This window comes from Haplochromis burtoni, unplaced genomic scaffold (assembly GCF_018398535.1).
Source record: "Haplochromis burtoni strain Fernald_Lab_line unplaced genomic scaffold, NCSU_Asbu1 Contig_29, whole genome shotgun sequence".
NCBI lineage: Eukaryota > Metazoa > Chordata > Actinopteri > Cichliformes > Cichlidae > Haplochromis > Haplochromis burtoni.
In genome coordinates this window covers 2,990,573-3,016,759 of record NW_024582390.1, presented here as the reverse complement: position 1 = coordinate 3,016,759, position 26,187 = coordinate 2,990,573, and the positions used below count along the sequence as shown (strand labels likewise).

At 38.3% G+C, this 26,187-nt stretch overlaps 1 protein-coding gene across 1 annotated transcript in view; it reads left to right on the top strand.

Moving 5' to 3' along the window:
- Positions 1–26,187, top strand: part of stk39 (serine threonine kinase 39) — a 33,840-nt gene that overhangs the window by 1,523 nt on the left and 6,130 nt on the right. The window contains exons 2-17 of the mRNA XM_005918186.3: positions 405–517; positions 777–885; positions 2,289–2,427; positions 2,740–2,795; positions 3,820–3,929; positions 7,240–7,341; positions 7,702–7,835; positions 7,978–8,026; positions 9,503–9,568; positions 13,684–13,806; positions 14,534–14,563; positions 14,985–15,041; positions 15,818–15,879; positions 25,299–25,351; positions 25,549–25,617; positions 25,892–25,956. Coding sequence (XP_005918248.1) covers positions 405–517; positions 777–885; positions 2,289–2,427; positions 2,740–2,795; positions 3,820–3,929; positions 7,240–7,341; positions 7,702–7,835; positions 7,978–8,026; positions 9,503–9,568; positions 13,684–13,806; positions 14,534–14,563; positions 14,985–15,041; positions 15,818–15,879; positions 25,299–25,351; positions 25,549–25,617; positions 25,892–25,956 — 1,337 coding nt within the window. The remainder of the gene's footprint in view (positions 1–404; positions 518–776; positions 886–2,288; positions 2,428–2,739; positions 2,796–3,819; positions 3,930–7,239; positions 7,342–7,701; positions 7,836–7,977; positions 8,027–9,502; positions 9,569–13,683; positions 13,807–14,533; positions 14,564–14,984; positions 15,042–15,817; positions 15,880–25,298; positions 25,352–25,548; positions 25,618–25,891; positions 25,957–26,187) is intronic.

Here is a 26,187-nt window from a genome sequence, read left to right as displayed (position 1 = left end):
CACACACACACACACACACACACACACACACACACACACACACACACCTCAACTTGTAGACAGTCACAATTTGTGATGTGTTCTCTGGTGTATCTGCTTCTAACAGTTTGTAAGCAATATGTCATGTGTCACAGCATCTTGGTGTGAACAGCTCTGCTACTCCACAGCGTGGCCTGATTTGTAATGAGTCGAGTAAACGACTCATCACATTGATTAAAAAAAAAAAGAAGAAAAAAATAGAAGTTCTGTTAGTAGCTAAAACGGAAAAGCTGGGAATCTGTGAGCCAGACAAATCCATAAAGCTACAAACTGATGCTGAATTTAGTCTTCCAGCTGTGCGTAATGCAATTCCCACTTGGCTCCTGTTTACTTTGTCATAGCTTCATTGTGGCTCTAATTCTCAGGCAGCGGGGCCACAGCTGTTGTGCAGGCAGCCCTCTGTACCCCCAGACAGGAGCGTGTAGCCATAAAGAGAATTAACCTGGAAAAATGCCAGACCAGCATGGATGAACTATTGGTGAGTACAATAAATACGGGCTGTTTTCTCAACCCAGTGTTTTGGTTTTTTTACGCCACACCCGATTCCTGTAGTACTACTTAACTTCTGCTACATATTGTTATGGTTCTCATTTATCTATTAATGCAGTTTGCATAGAAATCTTCTAACTTTCCTGTTGTTTATGCAGCTCGTTGCAGATTATTAAGATAAAGCAAGTGCCCTGAATAAATGAGATGTCCTGTATGTGAAATATCCTTTCATTTGCTTCTACCAATAGAAAGAAATTCAAGCCATGAGTCAGTGCAACCATCCCAATGTTGTCACATACTACACCTCCTTTGTTGTGAAGGATGAACTCTGGTTAGTCATGAAGCTTCTGAGTGGGGGTAAGCTTCACCTGACACGGGTGGCTTAGTGATGCATTCATGCCATTCATGTGATAACATAAGTCTTAAATGCCCTTACACCGGTCTGTGTTTAATCTGATTAAAGAACAGCAGTGTATCAACCTGTGTTAATGCCTAGTTGACAAAAAGCGTTACATCTGAGAAATTTCAAAACTTATTATAAAGCCAGTTTCAGTATAATAATCCATTATAATTAATAAAAAATTTTTTTTATCAGGTCAGTTTAGTTTTGCTTAGACTCCAGTAGTTTTTGCTCAGTTCAGTTTTTATTAGTTCAGGTATCATAATTTGTAATTGGTAAGGTTTAATTAAGTTTTGCTTTATAGTTGGAACACTTGTAGATATTGTCCTCACAATACAAATTTGACCACACTCATGAAGACTAAAATGAACAACATTTGCTCGTCGTTTTTATTTAATTTTGTAACCGTTGTATATCTCTGTAAGTAAACTAAGTAAGTAAGTAAACTTTATTTATTAAGCGCTTTTCACAGACAGGCAATCACAATCTTTGGGACAACAATTGAAGACCCGTGTCGGGGTTGTTACTCCCAAAAAAATAAAGCAGCACGTAACTTAATTACTCTCCACAGAAAGTAATAACTCGTTACCGTACTTTCTCATTACTTTGTAAAATTACCTGAAACATAATGTTATATATTTACCATTTAACAATAAAAACCCAAGGATCCAATCCTGTACACCAACACAAATCCCTAGGTTTCTTTTAGTGTTTAATTATGAACAAAAAGCTGACAACACAACGGAAAGCTGAAAACGTAACAGTGATTCTGCTTTACAAATGTGCACAGGTAGGAAGTGAGCCTGACTGCTCATCACTGCCTTTAATACCTGTTAAAGGTCAGGCTCTGGCTGCTGGGCTGGGTTCTGCATACACTCAGGTTTATCATCGCTCTGGGTTCTTGGCTAGTTTTGTGTTAGCAGACTGTCCGTGCAGTGCTATTAGGAGCCAAAGTTACCAGTACAATGTGGTTGTTTCTTTTCTGTACAGAGCTTGCACTTTACCATTGTACTCTTGCTCTTTTGTACAATAAAAATAAAAGTAATGTCCATATCTTCGCAGTAAACCACTCTGACATTTTCCAGCACACGAACTGAAATCAATGTAATGTGATTGCAGTAACACCCAACAGTGGTAACTAACTAGGAAACCATAGGTTTAAATCACTGAATTAAGTAATTTCAGCTGTAAAGACAATACAATAAGCTGCTCCCTGCAATAAAACAAATCTAAAAATACCAAAATATACAAATACACAAACACTGAAATGTAACATAAATTAATCACTCAACAGATTTTTGTTTCCCATTATTTTCTAAAAATTAACCATGTTTTCTTTTTTTGGCTGGCATCTTTTTAGGATCTATGCTCGATATAATTAAGCACATAAGCAAAGAAGATGATAAAAATCGAGCTTTAGAAGAGCCTATCATTGCCACTATTTTAAACGAAGTTCTAGAGGGTCTGGACTATCTACACAGAAACGGACAAATTCACAGGTATTGGTTTATATCTTTTTCCTCTGTTTAATCAACATTGTTTGATTGAAAATATGATCCGCTATCTAAAAAACCAAGTGGTAATGTTGAAAATGAACACAAATACGTTCATTCATTGGATTGTAGCTCAGCCGTGATCTGTACACTTTCTGGTTATCAAGGTCAATGTGAGTCAGACTTAACCCTCTACGACCCCCATGGGCATAGTTCTATATGGTGATGGTTAGGGCGACACGTTAACAGGAGTGGAAGAATCAATGCTGCTCCACATGACTTTGTTGTTTGACTGCATTAATGTTTTGTTGACCTCAGGGATGTGAAAGCTGGGAACATACTACTGGGGGAAGACGGATCTGTTCAGATTGCAGGTTTGTTGAATACTGTGTAACACTCTCTTAAACCTCTTTTTTTGGTTATTTTCACACTAAATGCATGCACTGTATTTGTGGTAAGATGGTGGAATTGATTTCATAGGTTGTAATAATTAACAGAGAGCAATAAGGTATGTTTACGTTTTCCTTTTTTTAATTCGAGAATCATAATTCTTTCTTAATTATTGTGTGTCAGCTTAATCAGTTACTCCATTGAAGCTGTCAGCTTTTTAATGCTGTCTGTTATATTTAATTGAAGTGACTGATTATAGCCTTTAATAAAAACAATTACAGGAATTAGAAAAAGCAGTTGACTCTGTAATAAAATAAAAACAAAATATCTGCAGGTTACCAAATAAGCACAGCAGGATAAGCACAAGTGTAACTCGTTGAGTTAATTAGTTTCAGGGTCCTGATGTGAATGCATTATTTTGGCTGATACTGGATTCACACTATGTTGCCTGTTGTTCTTGTTCTTAAACAGACTTGTTGCAAAGCTTACACTCACTAGCCATGTCATTACGTTATTAATTGTTATTAATTGGATTCACCTTGCTAGTACTGGGTGGGATGTCCTTTTCCACTCAGTAGCACCTAAATTCTGGAATAGATTCAACAATAATGCTGACATAATATCACCATACAGTCACTGCAGATTTGTCAATAATAATAATAATAATAATAATGATAATAACATTTTATTTGTAGGCACTTTCCAAGGCACTCAGAGACCGAAATCACAGTATGCACACAAATTTTGAATCTACCCGCTTTGACCAGCTCATTACATAGGCATGCATGCAGCACTCATTCCAGAGGAGATCAGCTTTTCATACTGTGACGCAGTAAACAAGCTAAAATGAAAATGAACAATTCTGATGTATTTGATGTTCAATATTTACTCTTTACCCTGCAGCAGTCACACAGGGTTTTGACACAGATTTTTAAATGAGCCAATTACCATGTGTTGTTGTTCTAAAATCTTCTCTGTTGTTCTGATGCTTTTCTTTTGTTTTTACAGATTTTGGAGTGAGTGCATTTCTAGCTACAGGGGGTGACATGACTAGAAACAAAGTTCGAAAGACCTTTGTTGGCACACCATGCTGGATGGCACCAGAGGTGATGGAACAGGTGAGTCTGTTTCTGTCGAGGCAAGATCTGATGAAAACTTTTATGTTATGTACTGGAAAAAAATGCAACTGGTCTATTTTGGGTTTTTGTATTCTAGTCTTTTATTAACTGTTTTCTGTTTGGTTTCACTATCCTTGGTTTTTGATTATAGGTTTAGGGTTTGATTCCATATTTTTCATCCCTTTACCTTGTGCAATATTTCCTGTTATTTTTGAGCTCTTGATGTTTTGTCCCAGAGTGGATTTTCTTTAAACTTAGCTATGTTAGTTTGGGTTGGTTGTTATCTTCCCTCAATGTTGTTGTGTTCTGTGCCTTCCTTTATATCTTCAAGTCTGTGTTGCCCTATGTTAGTTCTTTCATGTATCAGCATTTCTTTGTTTTAGCTGGTGTTATGCTTCAGTTCCTGTTTTACTTTTTTAGTTGTCTCTTACGTTTTGTCTTGTTTTACTTCCTCCCCAGTTTCATTGCCTTGATTGTCTACATCTGTGTCTAGTTTGCTCCAGTTGTTGTTCACTTCCCTAAACACCCCATGTGCATCAATAGACAATTGTTTTCTTTTTATTTTACATATTTATTTATTGGTTATAACAAGTTTTACATAATACGCTGTGATAAAATAAGAGAATAAGAGATAAAATAATGACAAAAGACATAATGATTGAAACCAAAATAAAGAAAATCATAACGGGGGGGTCAGACAGACATATCAAATTAGCACAAATTACATTTGTCAATATAGCTAAAAATCATGGGAGGATGATTATGGAAAAGCTGACTTATTATAAAGAGTGTTCTTGTGTGCTTACACCTGTCCTCATAGCTCACTGGGTTAAGTAGGTGACCCATATGGCAATAGACCAGCGGTCCCCAACCTTTTTTGTGCTACGGACCGGTTTAATGACTGACAATATTTTCACGGACCGGCCATTAAGGTCTCGGATAAATACAACAAAAAAATGATACAACCAAGACAAAAACTGTGGTATTTTGTAAATAATTGACACAAATTCACAGTGTAATTGTGTAACTTTATTAGCAGCGTCTTCTTGAAACACATCCTCCTGCCCCTTAATGCTCTCTGATCGTTATGGCAATGCGTAAATATTTCTTTCAAAATAAGACACACAAGTACAACACGGGAAAAGACCCAGGGGAACAGACTTAATGATAAAAACCCTGAAAACCATAAATTTTATACCCGAGCCTCAACTCTTGCGGCCGGTAACAAACGCGGCCCGGTAATGTTCTAGAATTTTGTCCATATGGCCCAAAACATATCCAGTTTGTTTCTTAATACATAAGTTATTTTCTCCAGAGTTAGTATAGATGTCAGTCCATTAAGCCGCTGAGAAAGTCCTCATAGTACAGTATTTTCATGTACTCTTTTGGGTTGTGTTGCGTTGCTTTCTGGGCTTTTTATTTGGTTCTTGTATTTTGCTTTTAGATCTTTTCATCAGACTGCTCACTTTTGATTTATTCAGTCTGCCTTTGTTTCCTCCCTTCAACACTCCACAAACATAAAAGCAGCAGCTAGGCTGCTAACAAGCACTTGCACATCAACCCTGTACTTGCTTCCCTTCACTGATCATTCATCCATCTTCTTCTGGTTATCCAATTCAGGGTTGCTGGGGGGCTGGAGCCTATTCTAGCTGTAATAGGGTGAGAGGCAGAGTATACTTTTGACAGGTCGCCAGTCTGTCATAGGGTCAACACAGAGAGGCAAACAACCGTTCACTCTCACACTCACACTCACACCTACAGCCAATTTAGAATCACCAATTAGCATGTCTTTGGATTGTGGGTGTAGCCAGAAAGAACCCACATAGACACAGGGAAAATGTGCAAAGTTCACACAGAACCCAAGAGCTTCTTGCTGTGAGGTGACAGTACTAACCACTGTACCACCATGCTAGCTCTTCGCTGGCTTCCAGTGAAATTCAGATTCAATTTATTAATCACTTACAAGGCCATACATGGTCAGGGTCGTGCACATATCACAGACCTGCTGAGACCTTGTTTTTTATTAAGGCCTATTAACCGTTATTTTAAATCCAGCTTTTAAGGTTGGAACACATACACTCTGAAACAGCCTTGCAGGTCAGCTGATTAAGTGGGGGGTTTTTTTTCAAACTCCAACGAAAAACCTTTTTTTTTAGCCTTTATTATGATTATGATATTAGACTAGAAGGTGAGGGAAGATGAGCAGTAAATGGCCTAGGACAGATTCAGACCTAGCCTTCTGCAATAGTCTATTGCAGTGGTCTTTTCTCGTGTTGTACTTGTGTGTCTTATTTTGAAAGCAATATTTACGCGTTGCCATAACGATCAGAGAGCATTAAGGGGCAGGAGGACGTGTTTCAAGAGGACGCTGCTAATAAAGTTACACAATTACACTTTGAATGCGTGTCGATTATTTACAAAATACCACAGTATATGTCTTGGTTGTATCATTTTTTTTTGTTGTTGTATTTATCCGAGACCTTAATGGCCGGTCTGTGAAAATATTGTCGGGCATTGAACCGGTCCATAGCACAAAAAAGGTTGGGGACCGCTGGTCTATTGCCATATGGGTCACCTGCTTAACCCAGTGAGCTATAAGGACAGGTGTAAGCACATAAGAACACTCTTTATAATAAGTCAGCTTTTCCATAATCATCCTCCCATGATTTTTAGCTATATAGACAAATGTAAGAACCTTAGTGTGAATGTGTTGTTTTTTTGTACTATATGTTGGGATATTTACACTTAAATATAAATGTGTGTCTTCATCCAGACTGTTAAAACACATAAAAACTGCTATACAAAAAAGTTATTATTATTATAATCATGGCTCAAGAGTTGGGAGTTCACCTTGTAATCGGAAGGTTGCCGGTTCGAGCCCGGCTTGGACAGTCTCGGTCGTTGTGTCCTTGGGCAAGACACTTCACCCGTTGCCTACTGGTGGTGGTCAGAGGGCCCGGTGGCGCCAGTGTCCGGCAGCCTCGCCTCTGTCAGTGCGCCCCAGGGTGGCTGTGGCTACAATGTAGCTTGCCATCACCAGTGTGTGAATGTGTGTGTGAATGGGTGGATGACTGGATATGTAAAGCGCTTTGGGGTCCTTAGGGACTAGTAATGCGCTATATAAATACAGGCCATTTACCATTATTATTATGTAAAATGTATTTGCCTGATCTTGTCTCTGCTTAATGCTAGCCCTTTTTGTAATGGAATGCTGTTATTTTTGACATGACAACCAATAGCAGCATTGCCTTAACATGAAGCCTTAAGCATTACTTTGGTATTACACGGTACTGTAATTCTGTGTCTGCAGGTTCGGGGCTATGATTTTAAAGCAGATATATGGAGTTTTGGAATTACAGCGATTGAATTGGCAACAGGCTCTGCCCCTTATCACCGCTACCCTCCCATGAAAGTATGTGTTCATTCAGTGTTATTTAATCAGTCTTGTAACATATACTGGTGCTGGCAAAGAAAAAAGAAAAGGAAACTGGCCATAAACCTTGATAAACCTTCTCCTAAATAAACGTCTTTGAGGTTTTCTTAGTAATGATGAATTTTATGTGGAAGGAGAGCAGTTTGGCTTGCTGCTCTTTCTGTAATTGGGAAACCTAAGAGCTAATAAACAGGCAGCGTTTCATCTAAGAGATACTCATCTTTATGTTCCACAACATTTCCCACAGTTTCCTGCTCTTAGTTTCTTTTCCTCATCTACAGATTTTGTACTGGTGGTGAAATGTGTTGGCAGTTATGACCACTTCTGTTGTCTTTTCAGGTTTTAATGCTTACCCTTCAGAATGATCCACCCTCTCTAGAGACAGGTGTTGAGGACAAGGAAACTTTAAAAAAATATGGCAAATCATTTAGAAAGCTAATATCTATGTGCCTTCAGAAGGATCCTGTCAAAAGGTTAGCAACATGTTTATGTATCAGGCAAATATATCAGTGGAGAGAGCTGATGCAATTATTGGTCAGTGAAATGACCCAATCGTGACTAACATTCAGTAACTGTAATGATGCTTTCTTTTTTCTTTGTTTGTTGTATCTCTAGGCCTACAGCCGCAGAGCTTTTGAAGTGCAAATTCTTCCAAAAGGCCAAGGTATTTGTCTCATCTCACTATCTTTTGTTATTATTGCTGTCCGTTTGGATTTATGCCAGCGACGAGTCAGATATACACGCAGTGAATGCTTTTTTTATGCATTTTTGATGTTTATACTTACTTGGATGAATCAGCAATGACATAAAACATAACCTGGCAGGGATAGCTCAGTAGGTAGAGTGGTGGCCCCGTGATCGGAAGGTCGGGGGTTCGACTCCACTGAACAGCTACCCTGAGGTACCCCTGAGCAAGGTACCGTCCCTACACACTGCTCCCCGGGTGCTGCACTGGCGGCTGCCCACTGCTTCACTGGGTGAATGGGTTAAATGCAGAGGAACTATTTCCCTATGGGGACTAACACGCACACTTTACACTTTACTTTTACTTTACACTTTACACCTAGCTACTATTATTTAATATATATGAGAAATAGTAGTATTATTGCTATTATATAAATTATTATTAATATTATTATTATTCAGAATTGAGTACATTTTGGGCAAGTTTAAATGTTGCTCTCTTATAATAAGCACTGTGTATTTCTGAATTTTTTTTACTATAATAGTGATTAGTTAAGTAGTTAAATGGTGAATAGCCAAAATCTTTATAACAAAGTTATAAGATTACAAAATCCTTTTTTTCCAAGTAGATTAGCAGTTAGAGAAATAGTCTTTTTAAGGTCATTTTAATTTTGTGAAAAGTACTGCAGCCTCATCTTGCTGTTTCTGCATAGCCAGTAACCAATTTATACCAGGGACTTAATAAATCCATTTATAGTACTGTGCAAAAGTCTCTAGCCACCCCTCCATTTTTTATGTTTTGCTTTCACAGAGCCAGACCTTCGAATACGTTTTAAACTTGAGCGATAGTTCTCCAGCTCTCTGAAGGTCTTTCTTTCTTTAGACATGGCGGCTTTTTTCACTAATCTTTGGTCCAGTTTTTTACCTGACCATTTTCAGATGATTTTCAGATGATTTTCTTTTGTTAAGCCACTTAACACTTAAACACAGTGGAGGCTCTTATCGTGCGTTCAGCCAGTGGTGTTGAGGATCTTATCAAAATTGGTTGAACTATATATGTAGGAAAGTATCGTAAGATTTGTATCCACCATGCCTTGCCATCTGGAAAGTGTCCGTTTGACAAAAGCTTTTTTTTCAGAACGACAATAGTCCCAAACACACTGCCAAAGCAGTAAAAGCATAACTGAATAGAAAAACACACAATGAAACCTTGTCAGTCATGGATCCAAGGAAAAGCTTTAAATGTCCTTCTGTTTTTGCCTTATATACAGTATTTTCTTGCATGTTTGAAAATGTTTCAATAAATCGCTGCACTTATTTCCCATTTTCCTTGCAAAATATAAAGAAATAAAAGGTGTGTCAAGACTTTTGCTCTATACTGTACTTCTCACGTGTCGTCCAGCCTTTGGATTTCCATCCGTCTAACTTAGTTATATTTTGACCATTTTTTTCACAGAACAAAGAATATCTGGTGGAGAAGCTTTTGAGTCATGCACCAAAGATTTCTCAGAGAGCGAAGAAGGTATGTTCGCGTAAACATTCCCCGTAAAATAACTCAGCTATTGACTCGACATGAGCGAATTATGGCAGCGAGGAGGAACTGACTGAAGTGTCTGTCTCCAGCAGAGTGCTGCATTTCCAGTCAACACATGCGATGCTCTGCGACTTTCTTCAGCACCTCAAACACTTTACACCCTGTTGTGTAGATTATGTAAAAATATGGGCAACTGCCACGTAACAGTCAGACGGTACAGCTGTGTGTCAGTGGTTTCATGTGAAGCTCTTTGCATGTGTCACGCCGGAGACAAACAGGGTGAAATTAATTGTTGTGGTTAGGTAACAGAAAGGAGCAGATTATTGCTCAGTTCGCTTGCTCTGTTTCCCACTGGTCACAGTTTACTGAGAGGAAGTGCAGCTTTTGGACACAGCTGATATTGACTCCACATAACATTACGCCTGGATGGCCAGGACAGAAGTGGGAACACGGGGCCATTGCCAGAAGGCAGAGTGCAAGTGAGCGTAGAGGTGGAAATTCACTGACATGGTAAAGGAAGGACATCGTAGATAACATGGTCATTTCTGTGTATGACGTCGTATTTACGCACAAACATAGCTTGGCATCAATAGAAAGGGAGATGACTATGGTGGGTGGTATGTGGAAGTCATAACAAAGAATGCTAAATGGATATAAACAAGTGCTGCAGTATATCAGAGTTTGACAGTTAAGTTTATTACAGCCATCACCTTCTAATTTAGGCTGTATTTATGGTCACTGATACACAAATTATGCAAGCTTTGGAATTGGAGCCACATTACTTTGAACTTGCACAGCAATATTTGTGCCAGTGTGAAATGGTATCACTTTCAGAGAGTATAAAATAGATTCTGTGGAGCCTTTTAATCACAAAGTGGTGATGCACAACAACTGTGTAGTGCAATGAATGCATTTTTTACATGTGTATTCCTCTTAAAAGTACAAAACAGACAGAATGCAGGGTTTACAGGTAGTGTCTGATACACTTGATAGCTTTGCTTTGGGAAATGTGTGGGCTGCAGAGCCAGTGTCCTTGTTGCTTTGTCCCGATTTGACCTGCAGAGTCATCTACATTATAAACTCAGCAACATTACCCAAAGCTTGCAGACACAAGCAGTATTATAGAAACACTGTCATTGCAGGATGTTGCGACCTTGTGGCCCTGGTTTTGTTAGATCTTATCTCAAGACTCTCAAATCGTCTAGATCGTGTTCTCAGTGCACCTCTCTTTGATCTGTATTTTTCCCTTCTCTTCACGCCTTAGTAACCAGTTGCTCTTTTTCTAATGTTTTTCTCCTATGTGGTATTTTACTGTCAGCAAATGTGGGATTCTTCTCTGATGAAACAAGTCGACCTAAAGCCACACAGCTACTCTTTGACTCTTAAAAGAAACCTGGCTTCTCCATTAACCTGCTCCAGTGAATGAAAAGGAGATGGCAGATTCTGTCACCAGCAAAGTAATTTAAGATGATAATGGAGCTAGAACATTACTCCTTTATCTAACAAATGGAACTAGGATTCAGAAATGACTTGCGGAAATGAGAAATAGGAGAAACTGACTCTTACAGAACATACAAATAGGCATTTGCGAGGGATTTTGCTTTATTTTAAATAGAAATGTTATACAGGATCATAGCCAGCCATTTAAAATGAAGGTGTTTGTGGGTCCAAAAAACAGCAGAGGGCACCCTTACACCCAGTATTGAGTGTCTAAAAGAGAAACTAGCAGGCTTTATATTAGTTTAAAGGCCAGATAAAACTAATGTGTGCTTGAATCATTGATTTGTTGCATAACAAAAAGTAACATGTGATAAGATTGGGATTGATATCAAGTTCAGATGTATGGTCTGGTGCACAAATGATGATGCAGTACTGATTGACTTCTGCTTGAATGCTTTCTGCAGCCTGATTTCTAAAAGAGCAAAACAAAACAAAACACAGCTTTGTACCAGAGTGTGTCGCAGTGTCTGAAAACGCCGTTATGAGCGACCGCCAGCATTTTTAGATTCTGAACATACAATGTTTCTGTTCAATCTTATTTTTAGCCTACATTTTTGGTTCATTTCTCAGTATTCTTCTTTCTGTGAGTGAATGTCAGCTGGGTTTCATGTATGGCTGCCCAGTGCATTGATCTGTGTCTGTTTTGCTCAAGGACCCTGAGCAGAACTGGGGGAGTCTTGGTTCTGTGTCAGGTTTGGAAAATAAACCTGACACCACCACAAGGGTAGTGCTTCTTTAACTTTGACCCCATCTAGAGCTGGGGAATTTTTATGACTCTGCTGCCAGTGGCTTACAGTTTTGTGTGCTCCCTTCTGTAACACTGTGGTGCCCTTGTGTCTCATCTCGCATGTTGCTTCTCTTACATGCTTTAACTGTAGAAATGCAACAAATTATAGGCTTTATGTATTTAGGCTTTGATTTGCCATACTTACTGTTTTTGTCTTGTTATACTTGATACATTTTCAGTTGTATAACTACTTAACTATAACTACTATAACTACCATAGTTAAGTCATTTATTTTTTCTCTTGTATTTATTGTGCTATGCCAAATTATACCTACTGAAATGGTATAAGCAACTGGTGAAAACAGATAATCTAGTTCTTTCTTTCTAGTTCAGTGTAGGTTTAGTCAATATATATATTTAGTTTTTAGTCACATTTATCAGATGGTATAATACAGCACGTGTATGAAGGCTGCTGACTCACAGTCATGACAAGCCGGTCTCCAGAAACATATGCAATTGTGTTTGTGTTGACAAATGTAAGACTAAAAATAAAGATATTTTCTGTAAATTTTAATTTAGTTTGGTTTTATTTTTTATCTCAGTTAACTAAATGGGTTTTGCATCTATTTGGAAACATATGAGTTTATTTGTGACTATAGATGTTATATACTAGTCAAAAAAAGAAATGCAAGATTATGTTTGAACTACATTACCATATGCATAAACAAGACATTTAGTATGAGTTTTTGGGCCTCCTCTGGGCGTGATGGAAGCATTCACTTGTCTGCACATGGTCTGTACAAGTGTCTGGCTCTGTTGTTGAAGAATTGCTCTCCAGTCCTGGATGAGTGCATACTGCAGCTGTGCAGTGGTCATTGATTGTGGCTGCCTCTGATGAACATGCCCACCCAGCAAGTTCCAGGCATTTTTAGTAGGAGACATATCAGGCATAAATGCTGGCCAAGGAAGTAGCTGGATGTGCTCCTGATCCAGAAAAGCTCGAGCTACTCTGGCAGTGTGGGGGGTAGGCACTGTCTTGCTGAAACAACTGCAGGGTGGGGTGCTGCTGCAAGAATGGCACAAGTACAAGTTGGAGGACCGCATTTTGGTACCTCTGTTCAGTTCTGCCAAGAACATCAGTCACATCAGAGACAATGCTCTCGTGGACACCGTGGAAGTGTGCAGCAGCTCAGACACACATGCCAGTATCCAACTTGCCAATAGCCCAGACTCGGTCAGATTCAGTCAGTCGTGGCATGAAGACACTGATAACAATGTTGTACATACACTGTTTTGTGTGCTTTAAGACCACTGGCTTGAAAATGCTGTAAACTGAAGCAATTCTGCTGTCTGCAAGTTGATTTGTCTTCCATAAACAATTTAAAAATCATGCAGTTGACTAAAACCAATCGGGCAGCATATGTTTGGGTTTCAAAATGACGATGTAATGCAAAGATTGAAAACTTTTTCGCAGCAGTTGTATTTCCTTTTTTTGACTAGTATCTTTTCTAATATCTAAATCACAGGAAAAAAGGATGTTTGATTTTGTGAAGTTTGTCCTAACAAGAAAAACTTCTAAACTTTAAACTCCTTTTTTGGTTACATAATAAAGATCTTTTCAGAACCAAGCAGTACCTTTGCCACTGCAGTACCAAACATACTTAACAGACTAAATGACTTGAATGTGGCTTTGTACGTTCACTTTTCATGTCACAAATGCGCAGCCACGTTATGTAAATCACTGAGGTCAGTGCTCTTATTTAAAGGTCTGTAAAAGCTAATGGACTCATGGGTAAAGCACAATGTACAGACACATGAAGTCAAAGGAGCACAAATAATTTAATTAACATCGTGTGCTGGATGTCGTAATGCTGCAGGTCAGGAGAGTCCCCGGCTCCAGTGGCCACTTGCACAAAACAGAGGATGGAGACTGGGAGTGGAGTGACGACGAAATGGACGAGCGCAGCGAGGAAGGCAGAGCAGCGGTAAATCAGGGCAGGGTAGGTGAGACTCCACAGAGGGAGGCATTAATCAATGTGTTTACTCTTTTATGATCATCATCAGTAAAAATCATCATCAAAAAAGCCAAGATATTTTCTCGGATCAGTCTGAAACTGTAACAGAACTATAACTCCTGCACATAAATTCCGAATATGAGTTATTACGGTGTTGCATGTCATGTCCAACCCGCAGATCAAACCATTATGCAACTTTCCCTTCTGTCTTAGACACTGTGCATTCCGCCCCTTCCTGATTGGTTAGTTTTTTTGGATAGCAGATGGCTTATCTCTGAGAGAGCCTGTCATGAGGTCGCTGTAATGAGCTGGAAGATAGCTGTAAGGATTTGAGGCAGGAGGAACTAGACAACTATGATCAAAGAGCCCTTTGATAAAGACTCCCAGCTTTAATGTATGATGCAATAAATAATACTCTACCGGCAGTAATGATTTACGAAAAGGGTTGTTTTTAAGGTATATATATATATATTCTTCTTTTCAACACAGATGTGCTTTGGTTTGTTTTTTGCAAACTTCGGGCTGCTTTTCAGTGTAAAAAGAAAGGTGTAGGCATATGTGGATGGATTGATATATACACATACAGTCTGTGAGCAGTGTATGGCTTATATACATTTTTTGCTCTTTGACAAACTAAAACAGAACATATAAGATGATTATTGCCGTGTGTCTGACAGTAAATATATGAAAATGTTTTTTTTCCCCCCTCCAGTCACGAAGGGTCAAAGATGACGCCAAAGATGTAAGTTAGATATTCCTCTCCTACACCAATTTGAACTTGCAAAATATCTTAGAATATCTAAAAAGAGAAGTTGTCATAGACAAACCGGCCATATCCTTCTGCTGCTTTACAATTCGATAAGTTGCCAAAGGGGTATTTTTATTTTTAAATTCACTTGACTGTCCTACTTGAGCTGCTGCTTGTGTAAGAATCATGAACTCACTTAATTAATGTTTATTTCTCTGCTCGCATTTTTATGCAGTTTCATTAAAAAATGCCACGAATTTGATTTAACCTGTCTCATGAAGACAGCAAAATGCTCCTCACTGATTGGTTTGAATTGACTTTCCTCTGTTGTCTTTATACGATGAGCTCTGATTTGATATTTACCAAGGATGTAATAGCATTTGCACAATTATGCCTCACATTTTGTTCCTCCTAGAATGAGGAGGATGCCAACAATGTCCCTATTGAAGGCTTGTCTATTCAGCATCCCCAGGTGAGGGATTCGGCAGCAGCACCAATTTGTCATGATTCAATGACCTTGATTCCACTGTGATTGTGTGTGTTTGTGTTCATTTCTGCGCGTGCACACTTAGAGCGTGTCTGTCTGTGGACGTGTCAGTGGGCGTATATATATATATATATATATATGTATGTGTGTGTGTGTGTGTGTGTGTGTGTGCGCTTGCATACACGGAGACGGTCGGTCTCCTGGAGGGATGCTCTCAGCAGTAATAACTCAGAGTAAATGGCTGTCTGCCTGACAGTGCTAGCTCAGTGACTGGGTGTATCTCATCTGAAAACTCGCTGCCATTGTATCCCATTTTCTTTGGCTTTTGTCAGTCTGAAAATGAGCCAAAGCAGTTTGAGGTGTAGTCTTGTGTCCCAGTCAGGAATTAACTCTGACAGCTTCTTAGCAGTCATTTCCTTTCCATAATATCTCATCCTTGCCATATAAAAAGCCCATTCGTAATACGGTTTTGATGACAGTGATAGACCCTTACACAGTAAACCTTCATGTCTTGTTCCTTTTCTTCTCCCTTAAGACTTTCCCTGCTGCTGCAATGAATTTAAGACATTTTCCAGTAAAAAAAAGAAAAAGAAATCACATAGTGTGTGCACACATTTCTTGTTTATGTTCATCTTGAAGTTTGCAGAATTTCATGCTCTCTCGTGCATGCTTTATGTGACTCTTACTCCTCTTTTTCACAGTGAATGCTTTTGCCAGTCTGATGTTTAATCTGCTTCATCACCAGATATTTTCTCATGCAGGTTGAACCATATGAGAATACACCCTTCATTCAAGGTGCTGTGAACATGGTACTACGGCTAAGGTGAGACTGAGAGACACACATACACACATGAAAAAATCGTCAGTGAGATCTATTTTTCTAAAAGCAGTAAAAGCAAAGAAATGTGCAAGTTTGTTATCTCTGAGTTTAAACAATGCAGGCTTCTAATAGACCTAATGATCTTTGGCTGCCACAGAAGGGATTTGGCATCACCGCTGATCCCCTTATCTCATGTTGTCTTACCGCTGTAGTCAGAGGGAGGGGTGTTACACATCATTGCCTCTCGCGGTGCTCCACAATCTGCTTTCCTCCTTCCTCCCTGCGCTTATAGCACCTCACTCTTTTTGCTGCATTATTCAAGACATTGCTGTTTATGGAAATATTCCCGTGACTTAGGGCAGGCTTGCGATTTGGTCACATAATTTTGGCAGCAGGTGGGAGCTCAATTACCTGTGTGGTGTACGGAAATGCATTTTCTATATCTTGGTCTGTATTACTCAGAATGAAACAAACAGAGAAAAGAAGTAGAGAGAATGGATGCTGAATCGGACGGACCAATATGCATTTTTGGACAGCTGAAAGTCTCCCTCTAGCTCCCCGATGAGCCCGGTGCTGAGCACGCTCTTGCTTGAATAGGCACCTGAAGGTCTCTCCCCAGGTGTCAATTTTATTCTGTGCTTACCAAGAAAACAATATCTTGCATGCAACAGGTGACGGCTACCTGTTCATTGGTGAAAATTCACTATTCTAACCTGGTGGTGAAAACGTGCAGAGATTTGATGGTTTTGGCTTTTTCTGCTCTTCCATTTCACAGCTTTAAACATGAATTTAGCTTTAAATCAACTTTAAGGAAGTTACATGTGTTTTTAGTAGTACACCATTTTTCGTCAGCCAGCAAATGACATTGTGTCCACAGAGAAGAGCATTCACTGCGCTTGGTATCATTGTCTTTTTAGGTGAATTTGTGTAGTAGAGATATAGATGTGATACCTAAAATGTAAATCCACATGTTTGATATCATTTGTCAGAAAAAGGTACTGAAAAGCTCCCTCTTCTTTCAGTTACTCGTATATTATAATATTTCTGTGTCTTTATCTACATTTAAGGTTTAAAATGCTGTGTTTTGATCATTTCTGATGTTTCAGACAGCAGATGTAACAGTGGAATACCAGAATTTGTCATTTCTAGATATTTAATGTCCTACTGAACGTGCATTTTCTGATTTCAATTGCAAGCAATTTGGTGCTGGCTGAGAAAATGTTTCTTTAGGAGTTATTTGACTTTTTCATTGTTAAGAAGCTTTTGGCTGGTATGTTTTAAAGTGAATCAGTGGGGCTTTATAGGATGAAAGACTGCATATTTTGGGATTTTCTTTGGCTGTGCTCCTGAGTTGTGGGGGCAGAAAGATATATTTCTGGCTTTCGCAAATAGGAAGAGGCTGCATAAGAAGCAGTGGATTTAAGAGGGCCGATTAAATAAAGGCTTTAGCTGGAATATGTCACAATATTTAATGTTTGTTTTTTTACAATTTTTTTTAAAGTTGAATTTAAAACCTGAACTGAATTATTACTGAGGTTTCACTAGCAATGAACAACTCAGATTTACTAATGAATTGAGTAGTTCCAACTCTGACTAAAAATCAGTAAAGCTAATTATGAATAAAGGTTCTTGACCTGACGTTAATGTCATTTATGAGCTGCCACTGTGTAGCAAATGCATCTTTTAAAAATAGTTGTCTATAATGAGTAATTAGACAATTTCATCTTTGTTCTTTTTGTCATTTTGGGAGCCTAAATCATATTGAATGTTGTTACTTGTGCATTATTTTACGAAGTCTTTGAGAAGCTACATAAAAAACCCCCTCATCAATTAGGAGAAGTTTAAAGGTTTTCAGATGGTGAATACATCAAAGTAATTGCATTGCAAAGACAAAAATAAACAATTAATTGGTCTCCCTTCTCAGCTAATTAGCATGAGTTCATGGTAATAGGATCCCCTCAGTAGCAGAGGTGTAGGAACAGAAGCGCTGTGATTGGTTCACTCTTTCTGGGTTTTCTTTTTTCTTTTTTTGCAGTGTCATTGAGAACTCCTGAGAATAGCAATGTCAGCAGTTTAAAGGGGAAACGCTTTTGGTGCAATGTCACTGGAGCTTAAAAAGCCAAAATAGAACAGATGCAAATTGATTTAGCCAAGAGGTGACATTTCCTTGTGTTTTCTTAAGACTCTTGTTTATAAAAGGTAGCTAGAAGTTGACAAATGTCACCTTAGCTTCTGAAATATCATCTTGATATTAAATTTCAGAGAAACATAAATGTAGTGTGTGTGCTTCTGTCAGCCTAAGCCTGGAGATATGGGTTTATTGCTTGCGAGCTTCTTGACAGTTGTTTGTGAAGCAAATAAACCTTTCTGTTTCGCTAACATTTGGAAGATTTATCCACCTCACCATCTGCACAGGCAAGCTGCTAGTAGTGGAAGTCGCTGGCACATTAATAAGGCCATGATTTCTCACCAGTTCTGGTTAATTATATGTTTTTGTGTTTTAGATGTTGTTGAGACAAAATATGAAGCGGTTACTCTGGATTCACATTTTTACTTTTCTTTTACTTATAAATGACAGACTCATTAATAACAAAATGAGCTGTTAATAGCCAAGTTCACAATTAATTTCCTGAAGAGTTTGTCATAAGAAACTTTGCAATTTGGTATAAAGAAAAAATTCCTTGATAGACTGACTACTATTTATAGTTAATTAAAGTCTTTCTCCTGCCATCACCAGCCAATAAAAACAATCTCTTTTAATCAAAATTACACATTTTAACCCTTTTTTGACATGAAAGAAATCCTTTCATTCCTCAAAATTGATTTTATTAGGCAGTAGAGCAGGATTTTATTAGTTCCTGCTTTACTGCAGCATTTCTCTGTACTTGTCAACGCAGGAAACATTATTTTTACTGCAAGTGCCCTGTGTTTGTCAGGGTGAAACAGATGCAGGATTTATGGTACTGCATTTATGTCCATTTGTGAAGGTGTTTTCCTGCATAAAGGTTTATGCAGCCTATGCAAATGAACTTGTTTTCAGTCCTTCAAAAAACCAACAGCACGTAGCTTGATGTGGATGACACTGTGCACAGGACGAATGTTGATTTGTTGGAAATTGGGCTACAACAGTTGAGCTCACCGGGAATAGGAGAACTGCAAAAAAAATATCTTTCCTTTCCCAAAGGGTCGCTACAGCTCATAGATTTGTACATGTGATTTGGCACAGTTGCAAGGCTGTGTTTGTGTCTCAAACCCGTGGAGTCAAATTTGTCTCAATAGGTTCCCAATGTGTATGATAAGATCCACAAGCATAAACTAAGATTTACAAATGTGTACAACTGTCTGTGGATAATTTTGAGTACTTACAAATGCATGCTTCAGTCCACACATGTACACAGTAAATAGAAGACATGTAGATATATTTTTAAAAATACATCAAAAATTAAATAAATAATCATAATTTACACAAAGCCTCTTAAATTCAGTTTCTCAAATCTGATCATTTTCACTCTTCTACAAGTATCTAAAAATATTTGTGATATTTCACTTACAGATGGTTAAATATGCACGTATCACCTGACAGTCGCATATCATCAAGTGCACGTGCCGCTTCTAATGCTGATAGCTTGACATAGAGTCACAAATTCACAAAAAGATACACGAAGCTATATTTAATTGCAAGTGGAAAACTGGGACACCTGAGCATCCTTTGTGTTTCTGTGTTCTGATATTTTTTTCTAAATGCACTGAATAGCTCATGGATTGCATGCAGATTTGTAACCCTTTTGAGATTAATTTAACTTAAACAAATGTTTCATGTGCAAGGCAGTGCACCATTGACCTAATAACTTCAGCATGAAGAGCACAGAAAGTGTCTGTAATGGAAACTAGAATTGTTTCTAACACTAGTTTTGCTTCAGCTCTTTGCAAGAACTTTGTTTTGTTTTTTCCATGAATAGCTAAAGGACCAACAACAGCACAAACAAGAGTAGCCTGCAGAGCCGTTATTTGTGACATTGCCCCTGGTTATAGCTAACACCTACAATATGTAGATGATGGTCTGCATAACTATACATACAGGCAAATATGGACACAAATGCATTGGATTGGAGCTAAGACAAGGAAATAGCATAGAGAAACCAGTCAATGTTCAACATAAATGCTCCTGGTTTGAAATAGAGCCAAGGATGGAACAAAACAGTGACAGAGCTGGAACATTAAAGGCATACTCTGTGTATTTTAGGGATCATAGCTTCAACTTGACTAATCTAACACACATTATGAAATCATAATTTACTAATGATAGATAAATCTGGTTACCAATTTCACAAGTTAGCCACATCTTGTTTAGTCAAGAAAATTGGTTTGTTGGGTTTGTTGCATATGGAACCGCAGTTCTGTGAATCAGTGTTTCTAAAGCGTTCACTCGTTTTCATTGAAAAGTCTTTAACTATTAGAAACCATATTCTCCACAATTGTAATTTGTGGGTTTTTTTTTTTGGAAAATACAATAAGTTGAACTATTCAGCTGGCGTGTGCTGACATAAAGACTAGCTTACTGTAGTTCAGAGGTATCAAATTCGTTTTGCAGTGTGCCTCAATTTGATCTCAAGTTGGTTGGACCAGTAAAACTATTGAGAAACCTCTTAATTGTTAATTGCCTTATGTCTCAGTTTTTACACCTTAGCAGTTAAAAGGCTTACAGGGTATTGCTGTTACCCTACTCTGAGCGTGGACAGGCTTAAACATTAAGAATTATTATTTCAAGGAAGTACTGGCAGCTTGTCGTGTAATTTAAAAATTAAAAAATAAAAAATACAGTTTGAACTGTAGCTCAAACAACAGCTAAAACCTTTATAGTGATTTGTAAAGAAAACAAAAACCCAAAATAATATTTTTTCTGTTATTTTAATGGAATACTAACAATAAAAGTATATTTAGTTTTTATTTTTTTTAATCTATTACTTACTGTGGTGTCTTTGGCGACGTTTACTGTTGAAAATACAGTTTTTTAGTCCATAAATTTGGAAGAAAAATTAGTTTTTTTTTCCAAAGCCATACAGTGGGCTTGATGTTTTACACCCCTGTTGTAGCTTAATAAATATTAAAAGATTAGATGATTTTTAAAGGACAATTTACAAATTCAGATAATCATTTCAATGAATTTAACTGAACTACTTCCTCGTTTGTCCTCTTTGTTCTTCTATTAATATGCAGTCTTTCCTCAAAGAGTCAGTTCCCTACAAAATTTAGTTTATCTGTTCTGTAAAAATGATTTACTTTCAGCATAGTGGGACTTTTGTTTGTTGGCCATGGCTTCATGGCGTGCGTTACATTTGCATTTTCTTATCTAAAAATTCCAGCTGGCTTCATTATCAGAAACCTCAGTGACAGCCGACAATGCTGCAGTGCACTGGTGAAACCTGAAGACATTTTTAATGGATTGCACCGGAGATTTCTCTGCCTGTCTCCATTATGTAAAATAAAATGTTCATTAAAACAATATGATCTACTTATTAGTGGATAAGCAGTCCGTGCATGTTATGATTGTAACTCAGGTATTTATTTTTTTTTGGGAAGAAATGGGTACTCTCACTTGTTCTTTTTGTTTTTTTACAGTCACGTGTGTAACTTAGCTCACATTGTTGTCACATAAAAGTGTTGTTGATGAAATGCAAACTTTACTGTGTGAATCTTCAGAGGGGTATCTCCATCCTCAGTCTGCTATACAGGGATAATCCCGAATGATCCAGGTGGAGTCAGTAGACAGAACATTTTCTAAACACTCTCCGCGGGCTTTCTACAGAGGAAGCAGATTTAAGTCCGATTTTTTTTGGGCATGTTTATAATCATCTGAAATACACGTTCCCTCATCAGCCTTGGCAATGTACACTCTCAGCTTCCACCCTGGGAAAAGAGATGCTTACATCCATCTGCTCCACCAGAATTTTTTTTCTTTTTCAACAGCAAAATGTTTTTAAAAAAGTTAATCTGACTCACAGTTAAGTGCTAGTAAATCCTGACTCTCCCCATTTCTTATGCTCTTGCCACAAACAAACTCATTATGGATATGTCTTGACCTGTTTGTGTGTGTGTGTGTGTTGACTTATGGCTCTGATCTAATCTAAAATCGGGGTTGTGGACTAGCTGGCTGAGTTATTAAACCAGACTACGCACCATATTAATCTTCCCCTACATGCAGTTGTTTTGAGAGGTAGTGCTGTCAGGCCGTGCCTTTATCAGAAGAGAGCCGCTCCCATGTCACAAATGCATTTTAAAGACAGATTTCTAATGCATGGGATGCAAATGAATGCAAGCTGATGCTGCAAGAGGCTGAAAGGCACATTTGATCAATGCAGTCAAACTAGCTGGATGTTTGTTTACATTTTACTACAGTCTACAGTTGAGGCTATACTTCCTCAAAATTATAGTTGTATTTTAGAACTGTATTCTCTAATATAATATATGTATTTACATTTACAATAATCACAGACATATGTTAAACTGTGATCATGCATAAATTAGGAAATACAAAGGTTTTCTGCAAATTTCAAAGTTTCAAAGTTCTAAGGTTTTACATATCAGGATATAATAGTCATTAAGTAAATAGTCTTAAAATTGAGTAAATACAACCTCAGATGAACAACAACACATGACAGATTACACTAAGACAAACTACAGAAGCAGTTTGCAAAAAACTAAATGCATCCTATGATTCAGTTGCTTTAGCAGCAACAACTTCAGTTTCTAATACTGTTGATGAGGAATTTTATCCCACTACCCTTTACAAACATTGAGGTTTGCTGGCATTTGTTTACGTACAGCTCTCTCAACAGTCAACTACAGCAGCGGTCCCCAACCCCCGGGCCCGGTACTGGGCCGCGAGAGTTGAGACTTGGGTGTGAAATGTATGGTTTTCAGGGTTTTTAGCGTTATTTTGTCATCGTTTTTTTCGTTAACTTGGTTTTCCTGGGTCTTTTCACGTGTGTTATGAATAAATCTTCTTTTTTTCGGTACCGGTACTAGTTTTATTTTGTTGTATTTTTCTGCGACACCTTAAAGGCCGGTCTGTGAAAATATTGTCGGCGCAAAAAAGGTTGGGGACCGTATTTCAGTTGAGCTGAGGTCTGGGCTTTGACTGGATCATGGAAACACCTTCGTCCTGTTCTTTTTAAGCTGCTCTGTTGTAGATTTTCTGCTGTGCTTGGAATCTGTTGAATTTCTAGTTTCAGCCAAGCTTTAACTCAGTGATTGCAAAGTCCCCAGATCCCTCGTCTGCAAAACGAACCCAAATCAACACTCCCCTGCCACCGTGCTGGTATGAGGGCTTTGTGCTGATATTCTGTGTTTGGGTTTCTCTCTATGACGCTGTGCATTATGGCTAAACATCTTCACTTTGGTTTGATCAGTCCAAAGGACATTTTTTCAAGAAATCTTGTGCTTTGCTCAGATGCAGATTTGCAAACCTAAGCTGTCCTGGCATGCTATTTTTAGAGACAAGTTCAGTCTTTTTTCTAATTTTACTGTCATGAGCATTAACTTTTAACAAGTTACATGAGGCCTGTAGAAACTGAGATGTAGCTCTTGGGATTTTTGCATATTCTGTGAGCATTGCACGATCCACTGGGGGGAGATTCCTGGGACACCTGAATGCTCCACATCAATGAAGAGGCAAAACGTCTGCTTGTGTAGCGGTGTTCATATTTGCTGATGATCAATTAAGTGCATTTGTTTATCCCGACATGGCTGTTAGTCTCCCTCTTAGTTTTTCACAAACTGCTCCTAAATCTTGGGTTAATTTGTGTTAGATAAATAAGGCCACAGTGAAAAATGTTGTGTCCTGTAATTCATCTGAGGTTGTATTTACAGAATTTTAAAACCTGATAAGGAAGAGATGATTCGTATTATGCGACTGTCCTACTTTCACCAAATTATGCTTCTAAGGAAGATTTTGGTAATTTAGCTTCTAACAAAGAAACACATTAATAAATTAATAATTTTATGTAATAGCTGCTGCTTTTCCTAGGCTGTTCATTCGCTGTTATTATGCAAACTGTCTCAGTGTGATTAGCATAGTTTATTGACACCTTTAATTGTGTAGGCTGCTAAAGTGGGGGGTTTTGCTATCACTGTGATTATGAGAAAGAAGTTTTCCCTGCTTGCAGTGTTTTAACATCACGTCATTGTTTTGATTCTGCAGCCCACAAGTTCACTTTTTTCATTTGACTCTTACCACTCTCGTTAGGTTTTTTTAAATGAGGAAAAAAAACTCATAGTATGTACTGCACACAGGTAGAGACAAACAGACATCATTTGTGACCAGCAAGCGCAACACTTAGCACTTGATTGTATATAGGACACTGTTAGGACACAGCTTATCCACCTTAGTAGAAATTACTGAAAAAAACTCCATTACTTGAAAGAAGAATTATGAATATTTATAGAATATAAGAGTTAACAATTGTGAAATTGTTCCTTATCAATCTAATAATGAGGAGTTACCATTGTGACTTATTACAGAAGAGGAATATAGTGGAATATGATATGCAGAGAAACTGGTGGAGTGGATGAAACAGAGTGTTGCAGAGCAGCAGTGACACTGACATCACACAGGGAGAGAGAGACAATTTTCGGCTTAAAAAGCTGAAAAAATTGGGAGGGTGTGTTTGGTTTTTGACATGCAGAGAGCGAGGCTTGTTAAATATGCATAAAACGGTGCAGTTGCGTCTGTGTGAAGTGCCTTGCAGGCTTTGGGTTATTAGTTTGCAGCTCTCCTTAGTAAACTAAATATTGTTTGATGGGGGGGCAAATATGGTTTTCACACAATCGCTGCAGTCGTTACAAATGATGACACAAATGGGGAGGGTGAAATACAGATCTGCACGGCCACTGCATGAAGAGCACATTTATTTATTTATTTTGCACATGGTATGAAAAGCCCGACAGACAGATGAAATGACTGTTACCCGAGAAGCAGTGAATAAGAATAACAGAACACTAGTATATCTGTAGGTCGTCGTCTTGTTTTTCCGAGGTGGGTTCATATAAGGAGGTGTCCTGATGAGGTTATGTTCTCCTAATGGACTGCTTGTAACTAGAGGGTGAAGAAACGATGACTGCGTTCGCTGCAGTTTCACCCCAGCTCATAGCAGGACGGTCATTCTAGAAGATGAGATGCGCTCTAACTTTCTGCTTGCTGTTTCTACTTCTGAACTGTCTACTCTTGAAACCTGGGGGGAGTTATCTCTTCACTGTTTGATCACTTCTCTTAGATCACTGGAGGCATTTTCATTTCTGCTTTCATCCTGCTTGTTTCTAACATTGTGCTGCTCAGGTCATGTCTTCGCTCTGCTCTGCAACAAATTTAAATCTACCATTTCAGGTACTGCTCTGCAATCACATCCCCTTGTCTCTTTTTCCAGGAACTCCAAAAAGGAGCTGAATGACATCCGGTTTGAATTTACTCCTGGGCGAGGTAAGAGCTCAGCCTCAATTAATTAGGAATATGCTGTTCCCTATGTGATAATATCACCACATTAGATGACTGAATTGTTCTCTGTATAATGGGTAATGGCACTGGGCTCTGGACAGCATCTGATTCAGTCTCTAACACAATCACCTGCTAAGTGGCATGTATGAGGTCCAATATTTGTCATGTTATTCTCTCACAAGACACTGCTGATGGGGTTTCCCAGGAACTGTTCTCAGCTGGACTGGTCAATGGGCACGACGTTGTTATTGGTAATGCTGTGCCTCTTTATTCTCATAAATTGTGTTGTTTGAATACATAGCCTGCTTACTGGAAAACATCATCTTGAAATAATTTGTTAATAGAAAACCTATTACCAGGATGAATTACATTTAAATTGGATCTTGGAATAACTAAAACTGGTTTTCTAGTCTTCATATTTACACTAGACTGTTCTTTCATTGTGGGAGCAGGAGCTTGTCCTAAAATTTCCTCAGTATAAAACGTGTTTGTTATTACTGAACACAATTATTTCCTCTATTACAGTTGCTGCTAACCTTCAAAAGATTGTAGATGACCCAATTACCTACAAAGTACTGACCTTTAAGCTGGTGAGTTTCCACATGATTGATGGTTCATGACAGCTGCCCTGGCTTTGTCTTGGCTTGTGATGTCCAACCATAAAGAGCTTGCTGGGGAAAGCTTTAGCGAGAACTGGAGTTATTAGACATAAACTCTGCGTAAAACTAAAAGATGTTCAGTTGATGATGTTAAGAAATTATTTTAGAAGAAGTGAAGGAGAAGCTTAGAGGATTGATGTTACAGAAGACATTAAAATTATT